We start from the raw sequence: 20,068 nt of genomic DNA, 5'->3' as shown, positions 1-20,068 counted from the left end.
GTATGTCGTTGGTTTTCCGGACTTCATCCATTGCTTGAAATGATTTTTGCTCAGACCAACCTTCCGCATCAGTTCCGAAACGGCTTTTTTTCTCTCATCTCCATCCGGATATTTTTGAGCAAAGGCTGCGTGTTTATTCTAGAAATGCTTTGCAACATTTGACTTTTAGTTGTTTGCTAGTTTCTCATTGCATATTAAGCATACCGGTAAACCAGTCTCGTCAACAGTGAAAGCAAATGAATCTGTCCACGTATCATTAAACGTTCTGTTTTCTTCAGTCTTTTTTTAGAATTCTCCATAGTTGGCCTACCTTGGATCGAAAAATTAAAGAAATCGCGCACTGACGGGTGTCAGGTATTGGCAGTGGTGACGTATATTAATAGCGATAAAAACACGTTGTAGCGGTGTGCTCACGCAGTCAGTAAACTGCAGTCGAATAACTTTATTCGAACTAAACAGCCTTGCTTTTAAGCCTCCCTCAACCTGGCCCCCATGGGCGCGGATGCTGCAAAAGACCAATTATTTCCCAAAGCAACAGGGAGCCGCAGCACAGAGGTAAAAGAGCTACATGTGGCTCCGGAGCCGCGGGTTGCCGACCCCCGTCTTAAACTATTTAATGAATGCCCAGAAGTCAGCTTTGAAATAGCGCCTAAGCGACAAATGTAAATTTTATGAGATGTGGATGTCCCTGTAAAATCCATCATGTATCACACATCTCTAATTGTTTGTGAGTTCATAGTAAACTGTCACCTTAAGTCACTATCATCTATCGTGCTATTCTTCCTTTGTATAAAGTTAAAGCTGAAACTCTTTCAAGCACTTTATTATTAGCATGAACAAAAGCCTTACCTGTAAGACTGTAAAATGTCAATGATACCAATGTACAAGAGCAGCCTCTCTCCTTTCCCATTCGCTGCTGGAATACCACCCATCCTAACAAAGAAGAGTAAATGTAATTTCATAGTCTGAAAATCTAACATTCTGCAGTGGAATATACAAATCAAGAACACATGAAAACTGAAGTAGTAAACCCCTGGCCCTCAGGCCTGCCCCACCAATCAAACTATCAGCTTCAACTTCTATTGTGCCAGTCATACAGGATCCTCAATTTTCTGATCTTTCAAAAAGTTACTTAGCTCCTGTTTAAATACTGCTAATGTTCTAGCCTCCACGAATACTTGGGGAGAAAATTCCAGAGATTAGTAGCTCTTGTGAGAGGAAATTCCTACATATTTCAGTTTTAACAGATCATTTCCTTTATTTTATAACTGTGTCCTTCCATTCAAAGCTGTCCCATTAGAGAAATCATCTCAACATGTACAATTTCATGCTCCAAAAGAATTTTGCATGTTTCCATAGGGATACCTCACATTCTTTTAAACTAAAATATAAAAGAGGTCTAAGTTTGACTCTTCAAGCTAAGACAAACCGCTTATCTCAGGAATTTAGCCAAACGAATCTCTTCTGGATAGCCTTCAATGATAGTATATCCTTTCTTAAATAAGAAACCCAAACTTCGTGACATGTGCAGCCTCACCAATACTATGTACAATTGTTAAAATAATTTTCTGTTTTAAAACTCAAAACCACCAGCAATAAAAGCTAATGTGCATATGTCTCCATATCACTTGCTGTAATGACAAGCTAACTTTGTGTTCTATACACAAGAACACTGTATCTTCTGTACTCTATTCATTTCCAGTCTCATTTATATGGTTGTGTCTTTTTTTTATTTCTCCTACTGAAGTTCATGACCTCACACTTACTACATTGAATTTCATTTGCCAAACATTTTCTCAGTCACCCAATTCATTTTCTATCACAAAGATTTAATATACTCATAGCCAAGTAAATCTTTGCAGATTTCACAAACAGTATTTTTTTTAAACCATTTTCATTAAATCATAGCACTTGAACATATTTTTCAATGATTTCCATTATTCAAGGGATTTATTTTAAGTGCTGGTCACCAAATAAGGGAGGTGGCATAGACAGATTAGCAAACCTTAACCTCATCTTTCTAGTTAAAATGCAGGACTATGCTAGAAACTACAGTAAAAAGTATATTGCCAGAAGAATTCAGCAGGTCAAGCAGCATCTGTGGAGAAATGTGAACTGCAAACATTTTGGGTTGATAGCCTATATTAAGACTGTTCTGCTTGACCCATTGAGCTTTTTGTTAAGCATTGTCTTTAAATTGTAGTATTTCAACATATCTTTCAATTATTTCCATTATTTAAGAGATTTATTTTAATGTTTAAGTGTTGATCACCAAATGAGGGAAGTGGCCGAGACAGATCAGCAAACCTTAACCTCATCATTCTAGTCAAGACATAGGACAAGTTAGAAAACTGAAGCAAAATGTAAACTGTTGGTGGAATTCAATAGGTCAAGCAGCACCTGTGGAGAAAAGTGAATTGCAAACATTTTGGGTTGATACCCTACATTAAGACTGTTTTGCTTGACCTACTGACTTCCTCCAGCAGTTTTTTTTTTCTTTTGCTTTAGTCTTTCTCGTACTTATTTCACAACTTCAGTCCAGTGTTAAGGCTTTGAGTGCCATTAGTAATGTCTTAGACTAGACCTATTCTTCATCTCTATACAATCAGATGGCCAAAGTTTTTATGCCTTTTATCTCATAGTAGACTAGTTAGTAACATACTACTACCAACAGACTATAAAACTACAGTACAATTACCAACAGTGACTCCATGATGCAAACCTTGAATGTTCAGACATAATGAAATTAAGCTATTCTGGATTAAAAATATCTGTTTTTCAAAACACTACTCTATAGCTAAGTAGCAGCAAGCAATTTTGAATTGAAGTTATGCAGAAGGTACATTATTAGATTTCAAATTGAGTTTAAGGATGTTCAAAATGAGAAAACCAACTACTTTATTGGTAGGCTCTAAACACCTAAGATGGTGAGTGACATATACAGCTCACACTGATGCAGTAGTATGACATTCATAACATTTTGAGAATAAAGCAATCTAGTTTTAACATTGAAAGATACTGTATCTTGGTAGCAGTTGAAAGAAACACTGATCGGAGTGATAGAACATTTACAATCATAATGTTTTTAAACACATATACACATACGTGTCATCTGTGTCAATGGATTCGCCCCGTGAACTTCCACCTTGAATAGATTCCATCGCTGTGGAATAGAGTGCTTTCTGTGCAATGGGTCGTTTTTCGTCAGAGGTACATAGTGACCCCTCCAACTGCCTCTCACGTTCTGCTTGGTCCAAATTGTGAACTCCTAACAACAAACTGTAATCCATGATTTTAAAGCTCTCTAGCACCTATTGAAATTGCACAAAAGAGAAATAACATAACAATTAGTCTGCACGTAAATCAGTAACTAAAGGACATCAAATCAGCTAGAATGAAAGCTTCTTTCACAAAGCTGTCATTCACAAGAAAACACTGGGGGAGAAAAAAGATCCATAAGCTTCTAAAAAGAATAAATACAACTCTGAAACATAGTTTCAAGCTTAGCTCCACATTCCTGATTTTCAAGGTAAATAGAAAGGAAGATAACAAAAAAATTATATGGCAGTGGACATCTATTTGAAAATATTCCAACAGTTGGGATCATACCAAACACAAAGGAAGATCAATGTGATGGTTGCATATTAGTTGTCTCACTACTGCAAGAGTTCCTTACAATTTTATTCTAGGTCTGGCTTCCTTCAGCTAAATTCTTAATAACAACTCTTCCATCATACTGTCAAAAGTGGAAATGATATGAAATGGAACCGCCAGGTGTTCCCATGTGCCTAGTTTCCTTGACCTTTGGTGCCAGAGGTTACAAGTTTCAGCTGGTTCTATTCCTGTAATTAGGCAAGTTACTGCACTGTATTTTGTATTTACTGCCATGCACACATCAGAGATTTTGAGATGTGGACATACAGATGGATACTCAGGGTATCATACATTGAAAGGAGATCGAACAATTTCACCCAAGAAAAGATTGGTACAAAACCAATACTTCTGGAAACTGTTATCCAAAGGAAATTTCACTATTTTGCACACATCTCAAGAACTGATGATACACTGGAACGCACTGTGCTTGAAGGCAAAGTAGAAGGAAGCCGCTCCCAAAGCAGATAGAGGACAACCTGGATCAACAACATCAAGAAGTGGACCAGCCTCACCACCAGAGATGCAAGAGGTTTGACTGCCGACAGATCGCAGTAGAAGAAAGTGGTCGCCGAGGCTCGGGCAGAGTATGGCACATGATGATGATGATGACACAACAGAGGTATGGTGAGCTGCTGGTGGGTGGAATGAATGTTTAGAGTGGAAGATGAGGCACCTATCAAACAAGCTGCTTTACTCTGAATGGTGCTGAGTTCAATTAACAGCATACCATCATGCTTCCAAATTCTTTAAGATAGAAAGACTAAGATGTCTTATGGCAATTCACCTGCTGCAGGACATCCAGCATCTGGACTATACTTGCACCCACTCTGTGCATGTGACTGGTCCAATTGAGTTTCTGGTCAACAGTGGATACTGATGGTTAAAAAAGTTAGCAAGGATAATACTATTGAATACCAAGGTAAGTGGTGGCAATTTGGAAAGCTGAATTATTGCAGATGGGCATTGCCTGGCATGTGTGTGTTGCGAATATTGAGTAACAATTAATTGCCCCTGTTGGAATATTGTTTATATTTTACTACATGCATTCACTGCTTCACTTCCTAACCGGAAGACCACAATCTTTGTGGATTGGTAATAATATCTCCTCCTCGCTGACAATTAACACTGGTGCACTTCAGGGATGCGTGCTTAGCGTACTGCTCTTCTCTCTTTATACCCATGACTTTCTACAAATGCCATCTATAAATTTGCTGATGATACAACCATTGTTGGCAGAAACTCAGATGGAGACGAAAGGGCATATGGGAGCGAGATATACCAGTTAGTTGCATGGTGTCATGGCAACAACCTTGCATTCAACATCAGTAAGCCCAAAGAGCTGACTGTGGACTTCAAAAACTGTAGAACAAGGGAACACAAACACAGAGGGATCAGAAGCGGAGTGAGTGAGTTTCCGGGTGTCAGGACTTCTGAGGATCTAACATGGTCCCAACATATCAATGCAGCTACAAAGAAGGCAAGACAGCAGTATTTTTCATTAGGAATTTGAGGGGATTTGGTTTGTCACCAAAAACACGAGAACTTCTACAGATGTACTGCAGAAGGCATTCTGATAGACTACATCATTGTCTGGCATGGGGGTGGGGCTACTGAACAGGATTGAAGGAAGCTACAGCAAGTTGTAAAATTAGTCATCTCCATTTTGGGTACTAGCCTCCGTGGTATCCAAGACATCTTCAAGGAGGGGGTGCCTCAAAAGGGCAGAGTCCAACGTTAAGGACCTTCTTCACCCAGGACATGCCCTCTTCTCATTCTTACCATCAGGAAGGAAGTACAGAAGCCTGAAAGCACACACTCAGTGATTCAGGAATAGTTTCTTCCCCTCTGCCATCTGATTCCTAAATCGACATTGAACCCATGAACACTACCTCACTTTTATTAAATCTGTTTTTGCATTACAGTTGGCCCTCCTTATCCACAAGGGATTGATTCTGGGACCCTTCGTGGATGCTCAAGTCCCTTATTTAACCTGTTTCAATGCAGTGGACTTTAGGACCCAGCAGAACTCCAGGTCTCATTTAATCTGTCTCAGTGTGGTGGTCTTTAGGACCCGGCGGAGCTCTGAATCTGCAGCATTTCTGTTCACAAAAATAATCACGATCACGATTGAAAATAAAGTGGAAATAATAAAGCGATCAGAAAGAGGTGAAATGCCATCTGTCATTGGAAAAGCGTTAGGCTACAGTTGGTCAATGATCGGAACAATTTTAAAGGATAAAGTGAGAAAGGCCCTGCCCTGATGAAAGCTACAATTATTACTAAGCAATGCTGTGGTTTAATTATTGAAATACATATGTTTCTTAAGTGTTTCATATGCATAGAAAGGTAAAAATATATACTATTTTCTAAGACAAATGTTTGACTAACTGTTGCTAAATAATACTGGATTTAGCTGTTCCAACTTACTAAGTAAGAGAACTCCTGATTTTTTCCGATCCTGATCCACGATACCCTAAGCCGGGGGTCGGCAACCCGCGGCTCCGGAGCCACATGTGGCTCTTTTACATCTGTGCTGCGGCTCCCTGTTGCTTTGGGAAATAATTGGTTGTGGCGACCCTTTTCCTGGCACATCCGAACCGACTCACAATTAGATAGCCTACGGGGGTTTGCGAGCACAGAGCTTTGGAGCCTCTGCGCCATGGGGGGCAGGTTGAGGGAGGCTTAAAAGTGAGGCTGAAGATTTCGAATAAAGTTTTATCCTTCGACTGCAGTTACCGACTCCGTGTCGTAATTTTAGCGTTGCGTGTAGCACACCGCTACATGGTCAGTATTTAATTAAAATGTATTTTATGTTAGTTTGTTAGTTTTTGAAATGTAATTCTAAATTTGAAGATTATGGTGATCTTGTACAATCTAAATAAGATGTTGTGGCGACCCATTTCCTGACACATCCGAACCGGCTCACAATTAGCCAGCGTTCAGGCTAAGGGAGATAGCCTACGGGGGTTTGTGAGTACGTGTCTTTTGCAGCATCCGCGCCCATGGGGGGCGGGTTGAGGGAGGCTTAAAAGCAAGGCTGTTTAGTTCGAATAAAGCTATCTTTGACTGCAGTTTACTGACTGCGTGTAGCACACCGCTACAACGTGTTTTTATCGCTGGCTGTCCAGAGGGGAGGTGCTGAAACGGTTTGTCGCGTGTCTGGAAGAAGTGAAAACTTTCCTGGGCAGCAAAGGGCTCAACTTTCCTGAGCTGGAACAGCCAGAGTGGCTGGAAAAGCTACACTTCATGGTAGACATGACAGCACACCTGAACACGCTGAACACAGCTCTTCAACGGGGTAAGGACGTACCGCCCTGCACATGTTGGAGGATGTTTTGGCATTCGAGCGCAAGTTGACGTTGCTTGCCAGAGATTTACAGAAAGGCACATTGTCTCACTTCCCCAATTTGAGAGAGTTCAAACAAGGTCACGACATGATAAATTCGGAGTATTTACATTCTGCAATCATCGCAATGCAAACATCGTTTGGGAAACGCTTCTGTGAGTTCAGAGAGGAAAAAAACACATTATCCTTCCCGGTCACTCCCCTAAGCATCGATCCATCCCTACTGAATACGACTGCATTGTCAGGTGAGAGTCAACCTGACCAAGTATGATAAATATTTTAATTGCCTATTATTTTACGTATATTCATATGTTTTCATTGTTCAGTGAAATAGTCCTTTTATTTTTCAGGTTGACAGCTGGCTGACGTTATTTTTGGTTTGCTGCTGGCGGCAAATTTAAGTTTGGCGTTTTTCATAAATACAAGGAGGACTCAAATAGACGTTGAGTATTTTACTTAAAAGTAACCTTCAACCCAACGTCTTTTTTTCGGAGTTCAAAATGTTTTTGTTGCATGCAGAAATGTAATTTCGTTTTCTCTGCAGGAGTTCATCAATTTCATAAATGCAACACATTATAGTTTGTTTATACATAGCATAAAGGCAAAACAAAACGTTATATGCAGTGTTATTTCATTTTAAATGTCAAACGGGTTTTGCGGCTCCCAGTGTTTTCTTTTCTGTGGGAAACTGGTCCAAGTGGCTCTTTCAGTGGTAAAGGTTGCTGACCCCTGCCCTAAGCACATCCTCCCGTATACTTTAAATCATCGCTACATTACTTATAATACCTAATACAGTGTAAATGCTATGTAAATAGTTGTTATACTGCATTACTTAGGGAATAATGACAAGAAAAAAAGTCTGTACATGCTCGAAGAACGAGTGCTGGAAGAGCACTTCCGGGTTTTCTCAATTCGCAGTTGGCTGAATTCACGCATGCGGAACTCACAGATAAGGAGGGCCTACTGTATTTTTAATTTAACTATTTAATATACAAAAATATACTTTCTGTAATTGAGTTACTTATTTTTTATTGCATTGTACTGCTGCCACTAAGTTAACAAATTGTACGACAAATTCCAGTGATATTAAACCTGATTCTAATTTCCTGAGGAGGTTTAAAGAGTGTTGAATAATATGCAAGCAATTAGAGAACACTGCCACTTTAGACTGTATGATAGAAGAGTCATTATTAATAATTTGCTGAAGAAAGCCAGACTTAGAATAAAACTCTAAGGAACTCCTGCAGTAGTGAGACAACTGACATGCAATTGTCACAGTAATTTTCCTTAGCGCTTGGTACAATCCCAACTATTGGAAAGTTTTCAACTACATGCCCATTAACCTGTTTCATCAGGACTCAAAGACATGCTTGGATCAATGCTGCTTTGATACCAAGGTCAGTTATTCTCACCTCACCTTTGAAATTCTGCATTTGGGTCACATTTGAATCTACCACCATTTTGCTATTGAATGACAGTACACTGGTCCAGTAGCTGTGTGGAAAAATGGCAAATGGAATGCCAGTGGAGCACGATGAATTTAATAGAAGGCAAACAAGGCAAGCAAAAATAAGATAAATAGTAGGATACTAAAAAGAGTCAAAGAGAAAGGCAATCTTGGAAGATGTGCCCACAGATCCAATGCTAGCAGGATAGGTAGATAAAGATGATTACAGTAGATAGGATACTTGTTTTTATTTGTAAAACACAGAATAAAATGAGAAATGCTAGAACTGCACAAAATACTAAAAAAGCCAAAGCTAAAACTGTGATCCAATTATATGAAGGATGTAATAGGACAGGAGAGAGGGCAAAGGAGGCTGCTAATCAAGAGACCAGCTGATGACAATGATACGTTAGCTCAGAGGGGTTGCTTCTTGAAACAAAGGGGGCTGAAGGGAGATTGAATGAAAATCTACAAATTATGAACAAGCAGCAGAAAGGTTGACTACTAGGGAACAAAGATCTAAAGTAATTGAATGATTAGAGAAAATTGAAAGGAATTGGTTTTGCACCTGAAGAGTCTTAGGGTTTTGGAACTCAATATGTTGAAAAGTTGATAGTGGTAAAACAACTGATACATTTATAAAGTATCATAATGTGCATTGCCATAATCTGCAGGGCTATAAATGGCAATTGGGGTACAACTTTAAAAAACTCTTTATATAAAATACCTTTCTTTAAGCATCAGAAATTTCAATGATTCTTTGAACGTTCTCTTCCCATCCCAAAAGAAAAATCAAAAGATATCCCATGCTCATACAGTCAATTTGATCACAATTTATGCTTCTGCTATTTCGCAAAAAGCAGCTACATTCTTCAATAAAGTTTTCTTGCACTACTCCCTCTGTGCATTTAACTATTCTTAACCCTTCTTTACTATTACAAGTCTGTTTTCAGTGTCGGATGTGGAATTTCCAGGATACTTTCAGCCTCCCCGATGGCCACATCTGCACCAGGTGCATCAAGATGCAGCTCCTTAAAGACTGTGTTAGGGAACTGGAGCTGCAGCTTGAAGACCTTCAGCTTGTTAGGGAAAATGAAGCAGTCATTGACAGAAGCTACAGGGAGGTAGTCACACCAAGGCTACAGGAGAGAGATAAATGGGTGACTGTCCTGAGGAACAGGAAGGGAGGACAGTGAAGCACCACTGTGGCTGTGCACCTCAACAATAAGTACTCCATTTTGAGTACTGTTAGTGGGGGGGGGGTGGGGGGGAAGGAGGGGGAAGAGAAACATACCGGCGGAAGCAACAGTGCCCATCTCTCTGGCACTGAGTCTGGTCCAGTGGCTGAGAAGAGCAGAAAACCGAAGAGCAGGGCAGCAATAATAGGGGACTCTACAGTTTAGGGGGACAAATAGGCGATTCTGTGGATGCATAAAGGAAACACAAATAGTAGTTTGCCTCCCAGGTGCCAGGGTCTGTGATGTTTCTGAATGCGTCCATAAAATTCTGAAAGGGAGGGTGAACAGCCAAAAATCGTGGTACATATTGGTACCAATGACACAGGTAGAAAAAGGGAGGAGGGCCTGAAACAGAATACAGGGAATTAGGAAGGAAACTAAGAATCAGGACATCAAAGGTAGTAATCTCGGGATTGCTGTCTGTGCCACGCGACAGTGAGGATAAGAACAGAATGTGGTGGCGGATGAATGCGTGGTAGAAGAATTAGAGCAGGGACAAAGATTCAGATTTCTGGATCATTGGGTCCTCTTCTGGTGCAGGTGTGACTTGTATAAAAGGGATGGGGTTGCACTTGATTCTGATGGGAACCAACATCCTTACAGTCAGGCTTGCTAGAGCTGATGGGAGTGGTTTAAATTAATATGGCAGGCAGGTGGGAACTACTATGGTAGAGCTGAGCATGAGCCAGCAGGTTTTCAAGTAGATGATGGGTGTAACATGAATGTAAGGAAGGACAAGCTAATGATTGGATACAACTGCAGACAGAGCAAAAAGTTAAGTTTCACCACAGAGGCAAAATTCATAAGGGTGAAGAATGCAGGACTGAAGGCGCTGTATTTAAACACACATAACATTTGTAATAAGGTGGACAAATTTGTGGTGCAACTAGAGATTGGTGGGTATGACGTTGTGGGCATCACTGAGTTGTGGTAATTGCTGGAAGCTTAACATCAAAGGATATACTTTGTATCGAAAGAACAGGCAGGAAAGCAAAGGCGGTGGTGTGGCTCTATTGGTGAGAGGTGAAACTACATCTTCAGAAAGAGGTGAAATAGGATCACAGAATGTTGAATCTTTTTGGGTGGAGTTAAGAAACCGCAAGGATAAAAAGCCCATTACAGGAGTCATATATAGGCCTCTAAATAGTAGCCAAGATGCAGGGCTGAGATTGCAAAGGGAGCTGGAAAGAGCATGTAATAAGGGTAATGTCACAATTATAATAGAGGACTTCAATATGCAAAAGGGGATTGGGAAAATGAGGGTGGTGTTGGGAATTTGTTGAATGTTTACGAGATGGCTTTAGAGCAGCTTGTGCGCGAGCCTATTAGGGGAAAGACCATCTCAGAGTGGACATTGTGTAATAACCCAGATTTTCTTAGTTTCTTAACATAAAGGAGCCATTAGGAGGCAGTGATCATAATATGATTGAATTCATACAGCAATTTGAGAGGGAGAAACACAAATCAGATGTATCAGTATTGCAATGGAAAAAAGAGAATTACAGATGCATGAGAGAGGACCTTGCCCAGGTGGATTGGAGGGGGATACTGGCTGGGATGATGGCAGAACAAAGGAGGCTTAAGTGGGCTAGTTCACAAGGCACAGGATAGATACGTCCCACAGAAGTAGTTCTCAGATGGCAGGACTGGGCAACAATGGCTGACAACAGAAGTTAGAGACAGCATAAAATCCAAGGAAAGAGCATATAAGGTAGCAAAAATAAGTGGGAAATTGGATGATTGGGAAGTTTTTAAAATCCAACAAAAGGCAACTAAAAAAGCTTTCAGAAGGGAAAAGATGAAATATGAGGGCAAACTAGCCAATAATGTAAAGCAGGATACTAAAAGTTTTTCTAATTATATACAGAATAAAAAGGTGAGAGTTGACATTGGACCACTGGAAAATGTGCTGGTGAAGTAGTAATGGAGGACAAAGAAATGGCAGATGAACAATAAGTACTTTGCTTCAGTCTTTATTGTGGAAGACACTGTCTGTAATGCTAGAGGTCCACGAGTATCAGGGAGGAGTGAGTGCCATTGCTATTACAAAAGAAAATGTGCAGGCAAACTGAAAGGTCTCAAGGTGGATAAGTCACCTGGACTAGCTGGACTATATCCCAAAGTCCTGAAAGAGGTTGCTGAACAGATCATTATCTGCATTTCTCATGATCTTTCAAGAATCACTTGATCCTGGCGTCATCCCGGAGGACTGGAAAACTGCAAATATCATTCCACTCTTTAAGAAGGGAGGAAAACAAAAGAGAGGAAATTATAGGCCAGTTAGCTTAACCTCAGTGGTTGGGACAGTGTTGAAGTCTATTATTAAGGACAAGGTTTTGGAGTACTTGAGACTAATGATAAAACATGTCAAAGTCAGTATGGTTTCTGTGAAGGGAAATCTTGCTTGAAAAAAATTATTACAAATTCTTCGAGTAAGTAACAAGCAGGATGGACAAAGGAGAAGCAGTGGATGTCATTTAGTTAGATTTTCAGAAGGTATTTGATAAGAAGCCTCACATGATGGCTTTGTGGCAAAGTTTGCGGATGACACGAAGCTAGATGGAGGGGTAGGTAGTGCTGAGGTAGCAATGCAACTGCAGGACTTAGACAAATTGGAAAAATGGGCAAAAAAGTGGCATATTGTATACAGTGTTGGGAAATGTATGATAAGGCCTTTTGGTAAAACTAACAATAGTCCAGACTATTATCTAAATGGGGAGAAAATTCAAACATTGAAGGTGCAAAGGGACTTAAAGAGTCCTCATGCAAGACACACAGAAGGTTAATTCATAGGTTCAGCCTGTGGTAAAGAAGGCTAATGCGATGTTGGCATTTATTTCAAGAGCAATAGAATATAAAAACAAGGAGATAATGCTAAAATTTTATAAGACACTTTTTCAGGCTGCACTTGTATCATCAGATGTTTTGGGCCCCTTATCTCAGAAAGGATGTATTGTCATTGGAAAGAGTCCAGAGGAGGTTCATGGGGACGATTCTAGAAATGTAAGAGTTAACATATGAGGACCATTTGGCAGCTCTGTGCCTGTACTCACTGGAATTTAGAAGAATGCGTGGGGATCTCATTGAAATCTACCAAATGTTGAAAAGATGAGATAAGATGGACGGGGAGAGGGTGTTTCTCCTGGTGGGGATATCCAGAACTAGAAGGCATAGCTTCAAAACTGAGGGGAGGCCTTTTAGAACAGAAGCAAGGAAGATTTTTTTTAGCCAATGAGTGGTAAATCTGTGGAATTCTCTGCCACAGACCACGGTGGAGGCCAAGTCCCTGGTATATTCAAAACAGAAGTTGACAGATTCTTGATTGGTCAGGACATCAAGGGATATGGTGAGAGGGCAGGTGTATGGGGTTGAATGGACCTGGGATAAGCCATGATGAAACAGCAGAGTGGACTCGATGGGCTGAATGGCCTAATTCTGCTCTCATGTTTTTACAGTCTTATGAACACATACAAAAGTAACAATTACTGTCCAAATCATTTTCCTGTGCTTTTTTCCCCCTAAGCAGTGTGCTAAGACCAGAATATCATTACTGCCATTTTCTTAAACTATTTTCCTTCTAAATGGATACCCATGACTCCCTTCTTACCAGACAATCTCTCTGCAGGGTTTTAATCAGTGCACAGTTCGTGTCTGCGTCTAGTAACAATCCATCTGAGAAATCCTGCATGAAGTCCAAGTCTTTAAATGTTGGTTTGGACTTCTCACGTTCCTTTTTTGAAGCCCTTCGTTTATAGGTTGATCCTTTTAAATCATACTTTAGGTGCATCTTCACTACTCGAGGCAACACATTATTCATCACTGCCACTCGAATGTTTTTGCCACCAGACTGAACACAGTAGAGTCCATAAAACTTTGGCAAGAGTGTCCTTGGGTTCTGATTCAGGTTCTGGAAGAAAATAGAGAAAGTGTTTCCAAGTACTCATCTAACAAAAGAACTAGAAACATTAAACAAATGCAGTTTAAGATGCCAAGCAATTGAATCAAACAGAATACAATTTTGTTTTTTTTTTAAAACATGCTATGTTTGGAATCTCCAAGTGAAATGGGAAAATGCATGAACATTAAATATAATGTGCTTCCCCTGAAATAACAGGGTGATAGTTGCCAGCTAAAGGTAGTGTTAATTTGCTGGCATTTACCATTTCCACCCTCATATGAATAGCCACTTATAAGAAGTATCAGAGGCCAACAGACGGATGTGAATGAATATTCCAAGAAGAACTAATTCTTTCAAAAGGAGAGAAAAAATGAAGGGAGGTGGATGTAGTAATATCACTCACCATGTAATAACCTGGAAGCAACTTTTGCAGAAATTCTGCTTCTTTGTTTATCACAGTCTTTATAATAAATTCATCATCACTTGTCACATAAAAGAGAGATCCACTGGCACCCGGATTGGAAAGTTCAATTAAGGGCTCATTGCACAATGAATACTATGAGAGAATGTTAACATGCAAACATTATTATTATGCAAAAACATTTATCATCTGTAGCTAAAACATTTTCCCATAAACACTCCCCTTTTACTTGAATGATCTGAAAAGTATTTTCCTTAAAGATTTCCCTCCTTTAAAACAGAAAAATGTATTTTCAGGAAACTTCATTTTGCAAGAAAAAAAAACGAATGCCAATCTCTGACAAAATCACCACATAGTAATGCCACAGATAAAACTAACCTTGCAGAAAATGAACAATGTGAGCTGAAATTGTAGATGCAAGGAACAATGCAAAATTGCAAGCCATATTCTAGGGAATCAGCTTGTTGATGAAACGTTTTTGTTAAATACACTTTTTATTATATTTTAAATATAAATTATTTAAAATTATATTATTTCCCATTACAGCTTTAATTTCTATATTAAATATACGATCTCCTAGCATAGTTCAGTCACAGTATTCATGAATAACAGCGACTGAGAGAGACTAATTATTTACATTATTATCTTTGTTCACAATGTGCCACTCAGGGAAAAAATGGTAGTCAAATAAAAAAAACAAAGAGAATTTTCAGTTTTGCTTGTTTTTACAATAAAACCACACATTAACTAATAAATCAATATATGATCCAAAAGCAGACTTAACTGTTTTATACAGGTATAAAGTCTGCTTAATGAGCAACATTGTAAGAGTTTTATAGTTCCCTCAGTGGACTTTTATTAGATAATCAAACTCTGAAATGAGTAACCGGAATGAGATACAAGTGGGAGAATGGGATTGATAGGATTGCTCTAAGAGCTAGTATAGACTCTTTCTATTTCACAAAGAAATAAGAAAGTTGAGAACAGTTTATTCTACCTATTTTTAACCTATCATGTCATTGAATACAAAATTATTTGAATGACAAAGTTGTCTGATCTTTTGATTCCATTGATCAACCATTGATACAGATCACTAGAGTGAAGTACCTGCAAGTGTTTAAAGTGGCTAGACCAGAATTTAAACAGGCTATTGACACCTTGTTTCTGTGAAGGAACTATTGAATTTTTCCAATAGATTTTAATTGTCTAGCAAAATTAGAAATATAGACACCATGATTACTAAAATAAGTGGAAAATCTGATGTCCTACGGCAGGTAATTTCCTTCTCTACTCTGAATAGTCTTTCCAGCATCTGTAAAGCAGAATTTTAAGAATGTCCCTTTTGACTGAATTGAGTGCAGCCTCAGCAACATACCCTTCCACTCAAAATCCCAGTTTAATTTAAGCTTAGGAAAATATGTCAACTTTAATTTCACAGGACAAAAATTTCTAAAATTCAAAGTAAATTTATTATCAAAATATGCATATGTCACTAAATACTACCCTGAGATTTTTTTTCTTCTGGGCATTCACAGTAGAACAAAGAAATACAATGGAATCAATGAAATACTACACACAAAGACTTACAAACAACCAATGTGCAAAAGACAAACTGTGAAAATATAATAAATATAATAATAATAAAGTAACTAAATAATACAGAAAACATGAGTTGTAGAGTCCTTGAAAGTAAGCCCATAGGTTATGTTCACTGAACAGTTCAGTGTTCTGAGTGAAATTGTTCACGTTGGTTCAGGAGCCTGATGGTTGAAGGGTAATAACTGTTCCTAACCTGGTGGTATAGTATCTAAGGCTCCTGAACCTTTTTTTTGATGGAACATATCAATGCAGCTACAAACGGCACGAAATAAGCTGTGGAGAGTTAGAAACTTAGTCAGCTCCATTATGGGCACTAGCTTCCATAGCATCCAGGACACCTTCAAGGAGTGATACCTCAAAGAGGTGGTGTCCATCATTAAGGACTCCCATCACCCACGTCATGTCTTGTACTCATTGCTACCATCAGGGAGGAGGTAGAGAAATGTGAAGACACACACTCAACAATTCAAGAACAGCTTCTTTCCCTCTGCCATCCAATTTCTGAATGGACACTGAACCCATGAACACTACCTCACTACTTTTTTAATTTCTCTTTTTGCACTGCTTACTTAACTATATATAAAGTTAAATTAAATAAGCAGTGCAAAAATAGAAATTAAGTAGCGTGTAAGTATACATATATATATATATTCACACATATAGTGTATATGTGTGTGTATATATTTTTTACTGCAATTCAGTTTCTTTTTTCTATTATTATGCAATTGCACTGTACTGCCGTTGTAAAGGCATCAAATTTCACGACTCATGCCGGTGATATTAAATCTGATTCTGAAATGTCCTTGGCAAGTAGTGTTAAGAAAAACCCTTTGTATTTTATACATACATACATTAAAAACAAGAGGATAAGTGGGGAAAGGGTAAGAGTACTCAAGGGTAATGGAGATAATTCACACTTGAAGTTAAAGGACATGGGCAATGTTCATAACGAGTAATCAGCACTCATTAAACAGATGGGAATTGAGGACTATGAGATCGGTGTGGGATATACCAGGATATTTTGAGATCAAGAATGAGGCAGTGTTGGGTACTTTGTGGAGTATTATGGTGAATAAGCCCTCAGGACTGGATAGCATCTATCCCAGGTTCATAAGAGAGGAGAATGCTGGGACCTTTGTATCCTCTCTAGCAACAGGCAAGGTCCCCAGGGACTGGGAAATAGCCCGTATTTTCTTAAAAAGGAAAGCAGGGATAAATCCATTGAAATATAAACAAGTAAGCCTCACGTCAGTAGTAAGGAAGCTATTGGAGAGGATTCAGAAGGACAGGGTTTACGAGCTGTTAGAAAATCTTGAGCTAAATACAGACAGTCAGTATGACTTGCGCAAGATAGGTCATGTCTTTCAAACTTTTAATGAAGGTTTTGTTTCAATGCTCTGAAGAAGGTGATGAGATAGTGGATATTGTCTACAAGGACATTGGCATGGCATTTGACAATGTCCATCATGTTAGACTGATCAGGAGAGCAAATTCATGGGATCCATGGCGACTTGATAGTTTGGGTTCAGAATTGGCCTGCCTGCAGAAGACAGAAGGTACTTGCAAAGTTACTATTCTGGTTGGAGGCCTGCAACCAGTGGTGCTCCACAGGGATCAGTGCTGAGACTTCTGTTGTTCATGACATACAAAATGAATTGGACAAAGTCATAAATGGGGTTGGTAAGTTTTCAGACAACACAAAAATTGGTCGAATTTCAAATAACGCAGGTTGTCAAAGAATTCAGCAAGATATCGATCAGTTACAAATATGAGTGAAGAAGTAGGGGTTGGAACTTAAAGTAGCACACACAAAATGCTGGAGGAACTCAGCAGGCCAGCAGCATTAATAGAAAAGAGTAAACAGTCAACATTTTGAACCAAAACCCTTCATCAGGACTGGGAAAAAAAGAGGTAAGAAGTCAGAGTAAGAAGGTAGGAGGAGGGGAGGAAGAAGAACAAGGTAGTAGGTTGAAGAGTTGGAGGGCAACAGAGATCACTGAGGGGGAGCAGTGAGAAAGGGTTTCACTGAACTCCCATCACAGATAAGATTAAAATTTCGAGGTGATCGAGTCGATCACAAACAAGAGAAAACCTGCAGATGCTGGAAATCAAAGTAATACACACAAAATGTTAGAGGAACTCAGCAGGCCAGGCAGTATCTATGGAAAAGAGTAAACAGTCGATGTTTTGGGCCAAAATTCTTCATCAGCACTATAAAAAGAGAAGTCAGAGTAAGAAGGTGGGGGGAAGGGAGGAATAAATGCAAGGTAGTAGGTCGAAGAGTCAGAGGACAGCAATGATCATAGAGGGGGAGCAATGGGACAGGAATTCAGTAAGAGACACTTTCTCTTGTTTGAGATGGAACTTAATCCAGGCAAGTATGTGGTGATGTACTTTGGGAGGTCAAAAACAAGTAGTATGCAGTTACTGGTAGGCTCCTTAACAGCACTGATGTAGAGGGATCTTGGGGTCCAAGTCCACAGCTCTCTTAAACTAACATTTTTCCTTTGCTGTTGGTATGTCTGCAACTGTTGATTACTTTTGGGTTTGAGTTACCTTACTTTTGCAGAAGTTATCAAGATAAGAGATTATAGCATTTGAAATCTATAAACAAGCTACTACAAAACAACAAAACTTACCTACTGCAGAGGAGGTTCAAGTTTTGGCTGAGCTCAGTATGGTTGCAGCAGAATATTCATTGCAGAAAATTAATATTACTTTATTAGCAAAAGTAGTTTAAACCCCTTGTCTGACACTTCAGTATATTATTATAGATTATTAATGAATAAAGACCTGATTAACAAGGGTATTATCTAGCATAAATAGCTAAATTCAGTGTCCAGGTAAAACAGATGAAAATATTTTTTAAAAAAACAGAAAATGCTGAAAATTCAATTCTGATGAAAAGTCATTAAAATGAAATGATAACTTTATTTCTTTTTCCACAGAAGCTCACTGAATTACTTATCTCCAACATTTCTTGTTTTTATTACTGATTTCCAGTATTTGCAGTTGCTCTCAATTAATGGACAAGCGCTTTGCCACTGCATACACACATTGCATCAGGCTTTATGACCACTTAAAATCTAATTTGGTTGGCAATTGAAATGCCTATTGTGGTTTTGTGATCATAGAAAGAGGGAGTCCTACATTTGTACTTTAGTTTCAACCTAGTAATAATATTCTGGAACTGACTACTTCAATCTTCCACTGGGTCCAGGGACTGAATTATGACAGAGAAAGTCAGTCAGAGCTCCAGTGTCAAAGCTTTTCTAGCAACCCTTAGTGAACTTCAATTATCAGCACACGCTGGTCTGAAAATATTTTTAAAAAATATTTTTAAAATCTGTTAAATCAACCCAACCTGATATTAGTGGTTGTCAGGAATTATATATTTCCAAATTAAATTAAATTAATTCAAACCAACATTTAATTTACACATAAATAAAATGCCACAATTTAATACGAAGAACCCCACTAGCCATTAAACTTCAGGTTTGTTTATTCTGCTGTACCCGTTTGCTCGTGCTGCTCAGGAGGCGGGGGAGTGGGGCCCTGAGCAATAGAGTGGCTGATGAGAAATCATGGGAGAATAACGCGGCCATTAGTAATCAGGATGGACAGGAGCACAGTAAGAAGAAAGGAAAGGCCATTTGTTTAAACTGCATTTATAATAATGCAAGAGGCTTGACTGGAAAACTGAATGAACTCATGGCATGAATTGATTCTGGAGACTGAGATATCATAGCCATAATAGAAACATATCTAAAGGAAAGGCAGGACTGGCAGCTCAATATTTCAGGATATAGATGCTACAAGCATGACAGAGATGCAGAAAAGAGAGGAGAGGTGTTTGTTTATTTAGCAATACAGTGCAGAGTAGGCCCTCCCACCCCTTGAGCCACACTGCCCAGCAGTCCCCAACAACCCTGATGTAACCATAACCTAATTACATGACAATTTATAATGACTAATTAACCTACCTGGTATGTCTTTATACTGTGGGAGGAAACTGGAGCACCCAGAACAAACCCAAGTTCCACAGGGAGGAAGTATAGACTCCTTACAGATGACATCAGAACTGAACTCCAAACTCTGATACACTGAGCTGTAATAGCATCAAGCTGACTGCTACACTACCATGTGGCCTTCTTTATAAAAGATGACATAAACATGATCCTTGGAGAGGTTATTCTTGGAAGATATCCAGGGAGGCCATATGAGTAGAAATGAGAAAGGGGCTGTTCACTCTCGTGGGAACACATAACAGCACCCATGTAGTCAGCGGGAACTGGAAGATAATATGTATAGTGATTGCAGCTAGTTGTAAATAGAGTAAGGTAGCAGTAGTTAAAGAGATTTTAATTTCTGTAATATTGACAGTCCAACCATAATATGAATGGCTTGGACAGAGTGAAATTTGTGAAGTGTGTCCAAGAAAGCTTCCTTGATCAATGTATAGAGG

The 20,068-nt window shown here is 39.1% G+C and overlaps 1 protein-coding gene across 4 annotated transcripts in view; it reads right to left on the bottom strand.

The window, feature by feature from the left end:
* The window catches only part of LOC132406214 (phosphatidylinositol 4-phosphate 5-kinase type-1 gamma-like), a 232,539-nt gene that overhangs the window by 87,691 nt on the left and 124,780 nt on the right, over positions 1 to 20,068 (bottom strand). For all 4 annotated transcript variants that reach the window (XM_059991548.1, XM_059991545.1, XM_059991547.1 and 1 more), the window contains 4 exons: positions 13,987 to 14,139; positions 13,293 to 13,592; positions 3,106 to 3,311; positions 850 to 933 (listed from right to left, as the gene is read on the bottom strand). In XM_059991548.1, coding sequence (XP_059847531.1) covers positions 850 to 933; positions 3,106 to 3,311; positions 13,293 to 13,592; positions 13,987 to 14,139 — 743 coding nt within the window. The remainder of the gene's footprint in view (positions 1 to 849; positions 934 to 3,105; positions 3,312 to 13,292; positions 13,593 to 13,986; positions 14,140 to 20,068) is intronic.

Source organism: Hypanus sabinus, chromosome 16 (genome assembly GCF_030144855.1).
Source record: "Hypanus sabinus isolate sHypSab1 chromosome 16, sHypSab1.hap1, whole genome shotgun sequence".
NCBI lineage: Eukaryota > Metazoa > Chordata > Chondrichthyes > Myliobatiformes > Dasyatidae > Hypanus > Hypanus sabinus.
This window is presented reverse-complemented; position numbering and strand designations above follow the sequence as displayed.